The 13747-nt window shown below is 42.4% G+C and overlaps 1 protein-coding gene across 1 annotated transcript in view; it reads left to right on the top strand.

The window, feature by feature from the left end:
- The window catches only part of GAD2 (glutamate decarboxylase 2), an 89071-nt gene that overhangs the window by 29854 nt on the left and 45470 nt on the right, over positions 1-13747 (top strand). Inside the window, exon 8 of the mRNA XM_023194847.1 lies at positions 1269-1348. Coding sequence (XP_023050615.1) covers positions 1269-1348 — 80 coding nt within the window. The remainder of the gene's footprint in view (positions 1-1268; positions 1349-13747) is intronic.

Genomic DNA, 13747 nt, shown 5'->3' with positions numbered 1-13747 from the left:
CTCATGTGAGGTACTTAGAGTAGTTAAATTCAGAGACAGAAAACAGAATAGTGGTTTTCAGGGGTTGGGGGTGGGGAGAATGAGGAGTTGTTTAATAGGCATGGAATTTTAGTTTTGCAAGATGAAAAGAGTTCTGAAGATGGATGAAGGTGATGGTTTGCACAACACTGTGAATATACTTGAGGCCACTGAAATGTACACTTAAAAATGGTTAATAAGGCTGGGTGCGGTGGCTCATGCCTGTAACCCCAGCACTTCGGGAGGTCGAGGCAGGTGGATCACCTGAAGTCAGGAGTTTGAAACCAGCCTGGTCAACATGGTGAAACCCCGTCTCTACTAAAAATATCAAAAATTAACCAGGCATGGTGGCAGGCACCTGTAATCCCAGCTACCTGAGAGGCTGAGGCAGGAGAATCACTGGAACCTGGGAGGCAGGGGTTGCAGTGAGCTGAGATTGCACCACTGCACGCCAGCCTGAGTGACAAAAGCAAAACTCCGTCTCAAAAAAAAAGTTCATAATGCACAGTGGTGCCTGTCGGGGCTGGGGTTGGGGGTGTAGGGGGAGGGAGAGCATTAGGAAAAATAGCTAATGCATGTTGGGCTTAATGTCTAGGCGATGGGTGATAGGTGCAGCAAACCATCATGGCACACGTTTACCTATGTGACAAACCTGCACATCCTGCACATGTACCGTGGAACTTAAAATAAAAATAAAAAATAAATAAATAAAAATGGCTAAGAGGCTAAGATGGCATTTAAGTTATGTTGTTTCACCACTTTTTTTTTTTTTTTTTTTTTTTTTTGAGATGGAGTTTCACTCTTGTCTCCCAGGTTGGAGTGCAATGGCATGATCTTGGTTCACTGCAACCTCCACCTCCCAGGTTCAAGCGATTCTTCTGCCTCAGCGTCCTGAGTAGTTGGAATTACAGGCGCCTGCCACCACACTGAGCTAATTTTTTTTTCTTTTCCAATAGCGACAGGGTTTCACTATGTTGGCCAGGCTGGTCTCATACTCCTGACCTTGTGATCTGCCCGCCTTAACCTCCCGAAATGCTGGGATTACAGGCATGAGTCACCACACCCGGTTGTTTCACCACAATTTTTAAAAAAGCGCAAGTGAAGGATACCATCTTCTCTCAGCAGCCCAGGCGTTGGAGGAACAGACTAGAAATAAAAGGAGAAAAGGAAAACAGAAAACAAACAGCCAGTGGAATGGATCTTGTTTTTATATGGAACTAATTGCAAACATATATATATATTTTTTACAGAGTCATTTTTCTCTCAAGAAGGGAGCTGCAGCCTTAGGGATTGGAACAGACAGTGTGATTCTGATTAAATGTGATGAGAGGTAAGCATGTATCGGCAACTCTTGTTGGTGAGCAATTTGCAAATTTCACATAAGTAGTGCCTTTTGGTCTGAAAATAGTAAAGGACCATGGGGCAGCAAGTCCACCTCCCTCCCAGCCTCTGCCAGCCTTTGTTTCTTTTTCATATGGCTCCTGCTTCTGTTGCTCAGATGTGGTTCATTGATGCCATGGAACCTTCCACAGCCCTTGAATGAATCAAAACCTTTGTTAAATCAATCAAAATATTCTACACCAAGAAAGTGCAGAAAGACATTCATCACCTGGGCACGTTAGCAACAGCAGGCACTTTGAGCACTGATTTATGGAGGTGTCATCACTTTGGGCACCATAGATTGTGTAAGCTTGACGGGGTGATTATAGGAGGGGGCGCAGTTTAGGGAGCAGGAAGTAAATATTGCACCAGCAACTCAACAACTGGAACCAAATGACTCAGGGAAAATCCCTGTCTTAATTGACACCTGAACTTCATAGGGACTCTGGGATTCAGTGCAGTGCTTTGTGGGGGAGATTTTAGAATGTCCACGTCAAGTATCACTGGCCTATAGGCCTGAAACCTACTAAAAATTAGACTCAGTCTCTAAAGTTTCATTAAGAATTTTCATTAAATTTAAAGGAAGCCACTTAATTGGCCATTTATTTATTTATTTATTTATTTATTTGTATTTATTAGTCAGATGTGTACTGATTGCCCACCATGTCACTAGGCTCTAGAAAAGCATAATACGTGATCCTGGCTCCCTGCCAGGATGTGAGCTAGGTGGGAAGAGGCAGTGTCCTCAGAAGGAGATAGTTACAGGGTTGAACTGCATGGCACGAAGTACATGTTTGAACTTTGAGAAGGCATAGAAAGCTTCATGCAACAGGCAGGAATTGAGCTGGATTTTTTAAAATTAAGAGTGAGTTGGACAAGTGGAGGGAAAGGCAAGGGCAAGTACAGAAGATTGAATACCAGCAGCAAAGCTGTTACAGGAAAGGGGTCCTGATCCACATCCCAAGAGAGGGTTCTTAGATCTCGCGCAAGAAAGAATTCAGGGCGAGTCCATAGAGTAAAGTGAAAGCAAGTTTATTAGGAAAGTAAAGGATTAAAAGAATGGCTACTCCATAGACACAGCAGCCTGGAGGCTGCTGGTTGCCCATTTTTATGGTTATTTCTTGATGATATGCTAAACAAGGGGTGGATTATTCATGTCTCCCTTCTTTAGACCATCTAGAGTACCTTCCTGACATTACCATGACATTCATAAACTGTCATGGTGCTGGTGAGAGTGTAGCAGGGAGGAGGATGACCAGAAGTCACTCTTGGTTTTGGTGGGTTTTGGCAAGGTCTTTATGACCTGTATCTTGTGCTGACCTCCCTCCCATCTCATCCTGTGACTTAGAATGCCTTAACCGTCTGGGAATGCAGCCCAATAGGTCTCAGCCTCCTTTTCCCCCACTCCTATTCAAGATGGAGTTATTCTTGTTCACTTGCCTCTGAGAAAGCCATAGAAGGAGGAATGAGCACCTTGTGGGGTCCAGAAGCCAAGCCTTAGCAGAGGCATGGGGGAGGGGCAGCCATGGCAAATATGGTTGCTCACATGGAATTCAGAAAGCTCTAAAAATCCCGCTGGGCGTGGTGGCTCACATCTGTAATCCCAGCACTTTGGGAGGCTGAGGTGGGTGGATAACCTGAGGTCAGGAGTTCAAGACCAGCCTGGCCAACATGGTGAAACCCTGTCTCTACTAAAAATACAAAAATTTGCCAGGCGTGGTGGAGTGCACCTGTGGTCCTAGCTACTCAGGAGGCTGACACAGGAAAATCTCTTGAACCCAGAGGGTTGTTTTGAGACTCCATCTCAAAAAAAGGAAAAGAAAAAAAAGAAAAAGGAACAGAAAAAAGAAAGAAAGAAAGCTCTAAAAATAGCCATGTTTACCTCTGTTAGCGAACCAAACTGCGGTTCACTTGCCAACAGCAGTGAGACCAAACATTCACATGGAGGTTTGCAGCAGGAGAAAGGAGGACATTTATTTGCACTGACCTTTTTTTTTTTTTTTTTTAAGACGCAGTCTCGCTTTATCGCCCGGGCTGGAGTACAGTGGCGTGATTTCGGCTCACTGCAAGCTCTGCCTCCCGGGTTCATGCCATTCTGCTTCAGCCTTCCGAGTGGCTGGGACTACAGGCGCCAGCCACCATGCCCGGCAATTTTTTTTTTTTTTTTTTTTGTTTTTTTTAGTAGAGACGGGGTTTCACCGTGTTAGCCAGGATGGTCTGGATCTCCTGACCTCGTGATCTGCCGGCCTCGGCCTCTCAAAATGCTGGGATTACAGGCGGGAGCCACCGTGCCCGGCCTCATCTTTCTTTTTCTAACTAGACATGATAACATGAGTATTTTCCCACATAATTACAAACACACTTAACTGTATAAGATTTTAGATGTGACTATGTCAGAAAGCATTATGGCACATTTAGAGAGCTGGCTTTGGAGCTGAATTATTTCAATTCCAATCTCAGCTCCAACACCAGTCTGGGCAAATGCCTCTCTGTGCTTCAGTTTCTTTATCTGAAAAAACAAAAAGGTAATGACACCTGCTTCATAGGATTGTTATGAAGATTCAATGTATTGACAAATGTAAAATGCTAAAAACAATCCAACAATGGGGTAAGTCCAAAGTATCAGTCCCCTGCTATACATCTTTATATTTCTCGTGTTACTGTTACAAATAACCTTTGTATCCTTCAGTGAACGTCATTATGCATCCATGGCTTCTCCATTTATGACAATTTCTTTGTATTCTTACTAATTAAAATCATATGAATGTTTTTAAGGAAATGGATGATGCATCACATTAGCCTTGCAAAACATTTCATCAATTTGTTCTCCTAGCAGCACTGTATGAGAGTATGTTGGAAAAAAATTTTAACTGTGCTATTAAGTAGATGGCATCTTTGACTCTATATTCATAATTCACATCATCTCTGTGACATGAGTTTAAGACTGAGAGCCTGGCCCTAATGGTCTAAGTGACATTGAAGTGTTTGGGCTCAGGAGCCAACGAGAAAACCTCAGACAGTCATTTGTAGCCACCATTGGGGTCAGAATCAATTAAAACACTTTCGGCAGCCATTTTCTTTTTATTATCACATCCTTGTAAAAGTCAGATGTACAGTTCAGAACATCACGTAAGGCTGACAAGGTGAGAGCATTCATGCTTGTTTCCCGCAATGTGCTTTGTAAAGTTCATTCAGCCTTCCCAAAACACAAGCCTGGGCCTGCTCTCTATGGCTTTCATTTCTTGTAGTTACTCTTTCCTGCCACACATTAGTCTATCAGTGGCTGGGTGATGGGTTTTATTATGTTCTACAGAGAGTTGAAGGTTCACAACTGAAAAGAAATGTCCCAGTGAAAGAGAATAGTCTGGGTCTTTCTAGCAATAAGCCCAATGCTGCATGTGGAGGAAGATCCTGTGAGGTACTTTTTTTTTTCTTTCTTTTTGAGACAAGGTCTCACTCTGTCACCCAGGCTGGAGTGCAGTGGCACAATCTCAGCTCACCGCAACCTCTGCCCCCCGGTTCAAGAGAGTCTCCTGCCTCAGCCTCCCAAGTAGCTGGAATTACAGGCGTGTGCCACCACACCCAGCTAATTTTTGTATTTTTAGTAGAGACAGGGTCTCACCGTGTCACCATGTTGGCCAGGCTGGTCTTGAACTCCTGACCTCAGGTGATCCACCCGCCTTGGCCTCCCAGTGTTCTGGGATTACAGGTGTGAGCCACCATGCCCGACCTGGTTCCCCGTCTTTTTTTTGAGACGGAGTCTTGCTCTTGTTGCCCAGGCTGCTGGAGTGCAATGGTGCAACCTTGGCTCACTTCAACCTCTGTGCCCTGGGTTCAAGCGATTCTCCTGTCTCAGCCTCCTGAGTAGCTGGGATTACAGGCATGTGCCACCACGCCCGGCTAATTTTGTATTTTTAGTAGAGATGGGGTTTCTCCATGTTGGTCAGGCTGGTCTCGAACTCCCGACCTCAGGTGATCCACCCGCCTCAGCCTCCCAAAGTGCTGGGATTACAGGCTGAGCCACTGTGCCCCACCAACCCTTTCTTAATTAGCAGTTACAGGGGCTAACTTTGGGTGACAGTTCAAAGTGAAACACGGTTCTCAGTTAAAACAAAACAAAGCAAACAAACAAAAAAAGTTATAGTAAATCTTTATTTGTTTGGACTAGGGTTTTTTAGAGTTGAAAATTAAAAAGCATTTTAATTTTATTAAATATACTCTAAAAAATGGAATCAGATAAGGTAATGTAAAACTTCAGTTCTCGTGGGTTTCATTTTGATGTGAAATACTATAACTAAACAGGAATATTCTATTTTGTAAAAATTATTTGTTAAATTCGAAAGAGGAAAATGTGTTAGGCGAATACATGATTTCCTAAGTTATAGCTTGAGGTTTTCTTTCCTTGTTATCAAAAAGTTGAATATTCAGTGATGAGGTTCATGAATTTTTATTCATGTCATTCGTATTTGTAAAATTTGAATTAGTGGAATCTAGATTCGTGATGTGTAGCTGTAGCTAAGAATAGAGAAGAACAGTGTGTTAATATAGAGAGGAAGATAAACATTAGTGAAAGAAAACAGAGCAATATTTCAGAATCTGCTTGGGCCACTGAGCAAAAAGATGTTTCCCAAATATCCAGTCAAGAGAAGAGGAGAGAAAATTTCTATTGTATGGATGATAATTTGGAAGAATGGGGAGTTCCTATATGATGGAAGTGGGAGCCCTGTGAGCTCCATCTTTTGGCTGCAGGCAGTGGCCTTGATTGGAACGCAATGGCAGACATGGTAGACACAGTCCAGTCTAGCGTGAGATGAGCACAGGTGGGAAAGCACCATGATAGAGAAAGTACTGGCTGTTACTGATTCCCATCCAGTTCAGCAACTAGCAGAAGGATTATGGGAGTCATCCAGATAAAAAGGAGAGGCAAAAACATCCCAGGCAGATGTCACAGCACATTCTAAACCAGGTCCCCAACCTTTTTGGCACCAGGGACCAGTCTCATGGAAGACAATTTTTCCACAGACAGGCCTGTGAGGGGTGGGGGTGGCAGATGACTTCAAGATGAAACTGTTCCACCTCAGATCATCATCAGGCATTAGTTAGATTCTTTTTCTTTTCTTTTTCTTTTTTTTTTTTTTATTTTTTTGAGACAGAGTCTCACTCTGTCACCCAGGCTGGAGTGCACTGGCATGATCTTGGCTCACTGCAGCCTCTGCCTCCCAGATTCCAGCGATTCTCCTGCCTCAGCCTCCTGGGTAGTTGGGTTTACAGGCCCCCGCCACCGCACCTGGCTAATTTTTGAATTTTTGGTGGAGATGAGGTTTCATCATGTTGGCCAGGCTGGTCTTGAACTCCTGACCTCAAGTGATCTGCCCACCTCGACATCCCAAAACATTAATTACAATTCTCATAAGAAGCACACAACCTAGATTCCTCACATCTGCAGTTCACAGTAGGGTTCCTGCTTCTATGAGAATCTAATGTCACTACTGATCTGACAGGAGACGGGGCTGAGGCGGGAATGCTGGCTCGGGGCTCACCTTCTGCTATGTGACCGGTTCCTAACAGGTCACCATTAGTACTGGTCCATGGCCCGGGGATTGGGGACCCCTATTCTAAACCATGGATGTGAGAGACAACCTGGCTTGTTCAAGGAACTGAAAAGAAGAAAGGACTTGGTTAGAATGTCCTTGTCATGTGGGCCTTGTGAGCCATGTTAAGCTGTTTGGATTTCTCATTAAAAGACAAGGGACATCACTGAAGGGTTTTGAGCAGGGGAGCGACAGCGTATTTTTGTGTTAGATTATTTTAAATGCAGAGTGGATGGGATGAGAGACTGGAAGTTGGTAAATGCTGTAGTCATATGAATGGGAGATGGTGAATAGTGGGCCGACCAGATGCAGAGCAATGGAGAGGGAGTGCTGGAGTGAATAGGAAGTGTTGGCTGATGGGTGAGCAGGTTGAGACAGGAGGCAAGGATGAATGTCAGGCTTCTGGCTTGCCAGCTAAGTCCAGGTGGTGCTATTCTCTGAGATAAGGGACCCTGTCTGAGGTGAACAGTTCAGATTGGGAGATACTGAGTTTGAAGAGGTTATGAGACACCCAAGTGAGAGTGTCTGGTAGGCAGGTGGAAGTATGGGCCTGGAGCTCAGGAGGTACACTAGGGAGGCCGTGCAGAAGGCGGCCTGGGAAGGAACTCTCAGGATCATCTACACTTCAGGGACAGGCAGAGTAAGAGCAGCCTGCAAAGGAGATTGAGGAGGAGCGGCCAGAGTTGTCAGAGAATCAGAAACCAGGGCCACGAGGGCCATGAGAGTGTTTCCAGAGAAAGGAGTGGTCAGCAGAATCAAATGCTACAACAGGTGAAATGAGGGCCAACAACTGCCCATCAGCGTGACTTCTAAGGAGGTGGCTGATGGCAAGGGCAGTTTCAGTGGAGGGGTGAGGGCAGAAGGCAATTTGCAGTGGGTTGGGGTGAGTGGTAGATGAGAAAATGGAGAACTAATACAGACAAGGTCCAGGAGGTGGAGTAATGAAGGGGAGGAGGCAGGGCTGAAGCTGGAGGGTAGCTCTGAATCCAGGGTGGCTTGTGGCTTTGTTGTTTAAAGGAGATGGGCTTATTGCCCATTTCACTATGAAGTGGAGGACCTGCTAGAGAGGAAATGTGAATTATGGAAGGAAAAAAGAAAGAAGAAGGAAGAGAAGGAGGGAGGGAGGGAGGAAAGAAGGAAGAAAGGAAGGAAAAAATAGCAAAGGTTTAATTTTCTTTGTTAAGTTTCCTAGTCTTTTGGCTAAAATTATATACAATCTTTCCCTGAGAAGCTCACACAAACTCTGAAATTATTTCAAATCCTAAAATTGGAAGGAAACACAGAGGAGAAAGCCACAGGAGTGTGATGTGTGATGGCCGGTGCAAGAAGGACTGGGGAGGAGTGGGGAGGAAGGAGGGGAGGGGCCAGCCTGGGCTTAGCCTATGTTGACAAGCTGCTAATGACTTTCAAATCAGACACCCTTAGAGTTGGAAATGTGCTCAGACCTTAGCTCGTCCAACGTTTATTTTTTACATTGTATTATTAAAATAATTTCAAATTTAAAGGAAAATTACAAGAATAGTAAAAAGAATGCTCATATACCTTACACTCAGATTCACCAGTTATGAACAGTCTGACACATTTGCTTTCTCTTTCTCTCAATATATACTGTATATAAAACCCAATATTACACATTGAGTGTAATATTACATATATTAATTATTATATATATATATATAGAGAGAGAGAGAGAACCATTTGCAAGCTCCTTGCAGACATCAGGCTGTTTTACTTAATATCTCAATGTATGTTTCCTAAAAACAAGAATATTCACTTACACAATCACAGGCCAATTATGAAAATCAGGAAATTTGACATAGATAGAATACTATTATTAAATGTACATACCTTATTCGTTTCTTCAGTTGTCCCGGTAGTATCCATTATAGCTATTTTTTCCCAGTCTGGGATCACACATGGCATTTAGTCATCATGTCTCTTTGGTCACCTTTAATCTGCAACGTTTACTCTGCCTTCCTTTGTCACTCATGACATTGATGTTTTTGAAGAGTAGAGACCATTTAGTTTGCAGGTGATTTGGATTCGTCTGGTTGTTTTCCCATGATTAGATTCAAGTGATGCATTTGGCTCAGGACTTTCAGGAGGTGAAGCTTGGCTTGCTTGAGTGCATCTCATCTGGAGTTTCGTCCCATTATCAGTAATATCAACTTTGATTTTTTGGTGAAGGCAGTGTCTGCCAGGTCACTCCACTATGAAATGACTATTTTCTCCTTTGCAGTTAATAAGTATCTTGCAGGGGATGCTTTGTGTCTACATAAATACCCCGTTGCTTCTGAAATGTTCACCCACTAGTTTAGCATCTACTGATGATTTTTTGCTGAATTATTGTTGTGATGGTTGCAGAACAGTAATTTTCTAACTCCGTCATTTCTTCTGTATTTATTAGTCCTTTCATTCCACTGTAGAGAAGAGATTTTGTCTTTTTGTTCTCTCTCCCCACCCCCTTGCTCTCTCTCATTTATTATCAGTATGAACTCAAAAGTATTTTTAGAAATTAATATGCTCGGCTGGGTGCGATGGCTCGGCTGCGTGGGAGGCTGAGGCTGAGGCAGGAGAAGAACTTGAACCTGGGAGGCGGAGCTTGCAGTGAGCTGAGATCGTGCCACTGCACTCCAGTCTGGGAGACAGAGCGAGACTCTGTCTCTTTTTTTACGTCTCTTTTTTTAATTGTAATTTTTATTTATTTATTTATTTACTTTTTGAGACGGAGTCTCACTCTTGTTGCCCAGGCTGGAGTGCAGTGGCGCGATCTCGGCTCACTGCAATTTCCACCTCCTGGGTTCAAGTAATTCTCCTGCCTCCGCCTCCCGAGTAGCTGGGATTACAGGTGCCTGTCACCATGCCCTGCTAATTTTTTTGTATTTTTTTTTTTTTTTTGGTAGAGATGGGGTTTCACCGTGTTGGCCAGGCTGGTCTCGAACTCCTGATGTCAGGTGATCCCCCCCGCCTCGGCCTCCCAAAGTTCTGGGATTACAGGCGTGTGCCACTGCGCCTGGCCGACTCTGTCTCAAGAAACGAAAAAACAAATTGATATGCTCTAGCACCTTCTTCCACTCATTCTCCCTGCTCTCTTCCATTTCTTCTTCTCTTTCTCCTCCCTTCAGGGCTCCCCTTACATTATCTAAATTACTCGTAATTTGTTTTAAAACCTTACAGAAAATAAATCTGACCAAGACGCATGATACCTAGTGGCAGAGGACTACAAGAGTCACCGGCTTTCCTAGCTCCCATGTAGCACAAGAATTCTGTTAGCCATTTTGATTAATGCTTTTATACCACAAATTAGCTACTAGTGCTTTTATATACATTTTAGCCTTTCTTTTAAATGTTATCACTCCAGCTTTATAAATTACAGTTAGACTACACTTCCCTGCGCTTTTTAGTGCCACACTTTATCATACAATTGATTTAAACAATTCGAAGTATAAATAACCTGGGGTCATTATACTCTTTTATTAAATTAGCTGGATTGTAGCCAGTGCCTGAAGGTGGTTAGGGATGCTAATTAACTCTTTCAGGTCCTTGGGGAGCTGTTCAGTGCATTGTAGTGGGCTAGACTTCACAGAGACACCTAATACATTATTCCTGAGCAGGACTGTGGCAAGCCCTCTGAGTGGCGTATTTCCTGTGGGTGTAGATGCAGAGAACTCAGGGATGCTAGTACTGTGCGTACTTCATTCTGCCCTGTCTCAGGAAGGACTGTAATAACAGCTGGCACTGATTGAGAGGCACAGTTCTAGCCACTTTACAAAATTGACCTAATTAATTCGTTTAATGAGAGACACAAAATAGTATATTCTTTCACATTTATCTGGTGCTGACATAGTTTGTGAAGTGATTCCACACACACAACAGTTTTAAAGAGTATGGCAAGTTTTCTTTCATAGCCTGTCACAGGGACTATGTCCAAGGTCACATGGCTTGTAAGTGAAGAGTCAGGGTGTGGAGTCAGAAGAGAACCCTTAGTGTTCACACGTTTAAACAGAGCTCCTTTCTTTATTGTGATAAAATACACATAACATAAAATTTCTGACCTGAGCCATTTTTAAGTGTGCATTTCAGTGGTATGAAATACACATGTTGTTGTGCAACCATCATCAATATTCATCTCCAGAACTCTTGTCACGTTGCAAAACTGAAATTCCATGCTCATTTAACACTAACTCCCCACCACACCCTCCCCACTATCCCTAGGAAACGCCCACTACACTGTCTCTACGAATTTTACTACTCCAGGTTCACTTACATGAACAGAATCATACAGGATTCAACTTTTTATAACTTGTCTATTTCACAGTGTTCTCAAGGTTCATCTGTGTTGTAGCATGTGTCAGAATTTCCTTCCTTTTTAAGGCTGAATAGTATTCCATTGTATGTGTAGATCACATTTTGTTTATCTGTTCATCCATTTATGCATACTTCCTTGGGTTGCTTCCACCTTTTTTTTTTTTTTTTGAGACGGAATCTCACTCTGTCACCGAGGCTGGAGTGCAATGGTGCAGTGTTGGCTCACTGCAACTTCTGCCTCCCAGGTTCAAGCGAATCTCCTGCCTCAGCCTCCCGAGTAGCTGGGCCTACAGGTGCACACCACCATGCCTGGCTAATTTTTATATTTTTAGTAGAGACGGGGTTTCACCATATTGGTTAGGCTGGTCTCAAACTCCCGACCTCAGGTGTTCGACCCACCTCAGCCTCCCAAAGAGCTGGGATTACAGGCATGAGCCACTACACCCAGCGTTACTTCCACCATTGACTAATAGGCATAATGCTGCAATGAATATGGGGTGAAAAATTACATCTTCAAGACACTGCTTTCAGTTGTTTTGGAGTAGATACCTAACAGTTGAATTGCTGGATCACATGGTAATTCTAGCTTTGATTTGTTGAGGAACCATCACACTTTTTTCCGCAACTGTTACATCATTTTACATTCCTGCCAGCAGTGCCCAGGATTGCAATTTCTCCACATCCTCACTGACACTTGTTATTTTTGGGACTTCTGGTTTGTTTGCTTGTTTTTCATAGCAGCCATCCTTATGGGTATGCAGTGGTATTTCACTGTGGTTTTCATTTGCATTTCCCTGATGATTAGTGGTGATGAGGATTTTTTTTTCACGTGCTTAGTGCTTAGTGGACATTTGTATGCTTTTTTTTGGAGAAATATTTACTCAGGTCTTTTGGATTCATTTTGTTATTGTTGTTGTTGAGTTTTAGGACTTCTTTATTCTGGATATTAATCCTTTATCAGATATATGATTTGCAAATATTTTCTCCCATTCTGTGAGTTTCCTTCTTACTCTGTTGATAGTATCTTTTGTTGTACAAGTTTGTAATGTTCATGAAGTCAGAGTTTTCTATTTTTTTTCTTTTGTTGCCTGAACCTTTGGTGTGATATCCGAGAAATCATTGCCAAATCCAATGTTATGAATGTTTTGTCCTATGTTTTCTTTTAAGAGTTTTATAGTTTTAGTTCTTACATTTAGATCTCTGATCTAGTTTGAGTTAATTTATATTGTGTTATATAAGAGATGGCTGCTTTTTAAAAATAATAATGACAACACAATTCTCCTATTCCAGAAGCCACACATATTCATTGTAGAAAAATAAGCAAATAAAAGTACCTATATATAATCTCTCATAATGTTTGATGCATGTAGTTTAAAATATATTTACATATGTTTTAACATAAAATAAACTATAAGTAACTACTGATTAGAAATTTGTTTTTTACATAACAAATATTATGGACAATTTGCATGCCTTAGAAATTCTTCAACACAATTCTCATTCACTAATAATCTACTGTTTAGAATTTGTATTCCTTAACAAATCTGTTGTTGAACATTAAGTTGTTTTAAACTTTTACTATTAAAAAATGCCGTTATAAACGTTATTGCAGCTAAATATTTGCACATATCCTTGTATTGTTTTCTTAAAATAACTTCCGTCTGGGTGTGGTGGCTCACCCCCGTAATCCCAGCACTTTGGAGGGCCGAGGTGGGCAGATCTGAGGTCAGGAGTTTGAGACTAGCCTGACCAACCTGGTGAAGCCCTGTCTCTACTAAAAATAAAAAATTGGCTAGGTGTGATGGCACGTGGCTGTATTCCCAGCTACTCGGGAGGCTGAGGCAGGAGAATCACTTGAACCCCAGAGGCGAAGGTTGCAGTGAGCCAAGATCGCGCCACCGCACTCCAGCGTGGGCGACAGAGCAAGATACCATCTCAAAAACAAAACCAAAAAAAAACACAAACAAAAAAACTTCCCAGATGTAGAATTTCTGAGCCCAGGATTGTGTCTATGCTGAGTTATGATACTTGCTGTCATGTTGCCTTCAGAAAAGACTCAGCCAGTTTACACTCCCACAGTACTATAAAAGGATGCCTACCCACTATGTCCTCACTCATGCTAGGAATTAAAACCTTAAGTGATGTGGGTCAATCTGATGGATGGAGCTTTCTTATTATTCATGTTTTCATTTACATTTTGATAATTAGCAAAGCTGAGTATTTGTTTTATTTTTGTGGGTCATAGTTGGTATATATATTTATGGGGTACATGAGATGTTTTGACAGACACAGGCATGCAACGTGAAATAAGCACGTCATGGAGAATAGGGTGTCCATCCCCTCAAGCATTTATCCTTGCAAAGTTGAGTACTTTATACTTATCAGTTATAGTTCAAAAAGAAAAAGAAAACAGAGCTCTTTTTTGTCCTATATGTTGCAAATGTTTTCTA

The sequence above is a fragment of the Piliocolobus tephrosceles genome, chromosome 9 (genome assembly GCF_002776525.5).
Source record: "Piliocolobus tephrosceles isolate RC106 chromosome 9, ASM277652v3, whole genome shotgun sequence".
Classification (NCBI taxonomy): Eukaryota; Metazoa; Chordata; class Mammalia; order Primates; family Cercopithecidae; genus Piliocolobus; species Piliocolobus tephrosceles.
This window is presented reverse-complemented; position numbering and strand designations above follow the sequence as displayed.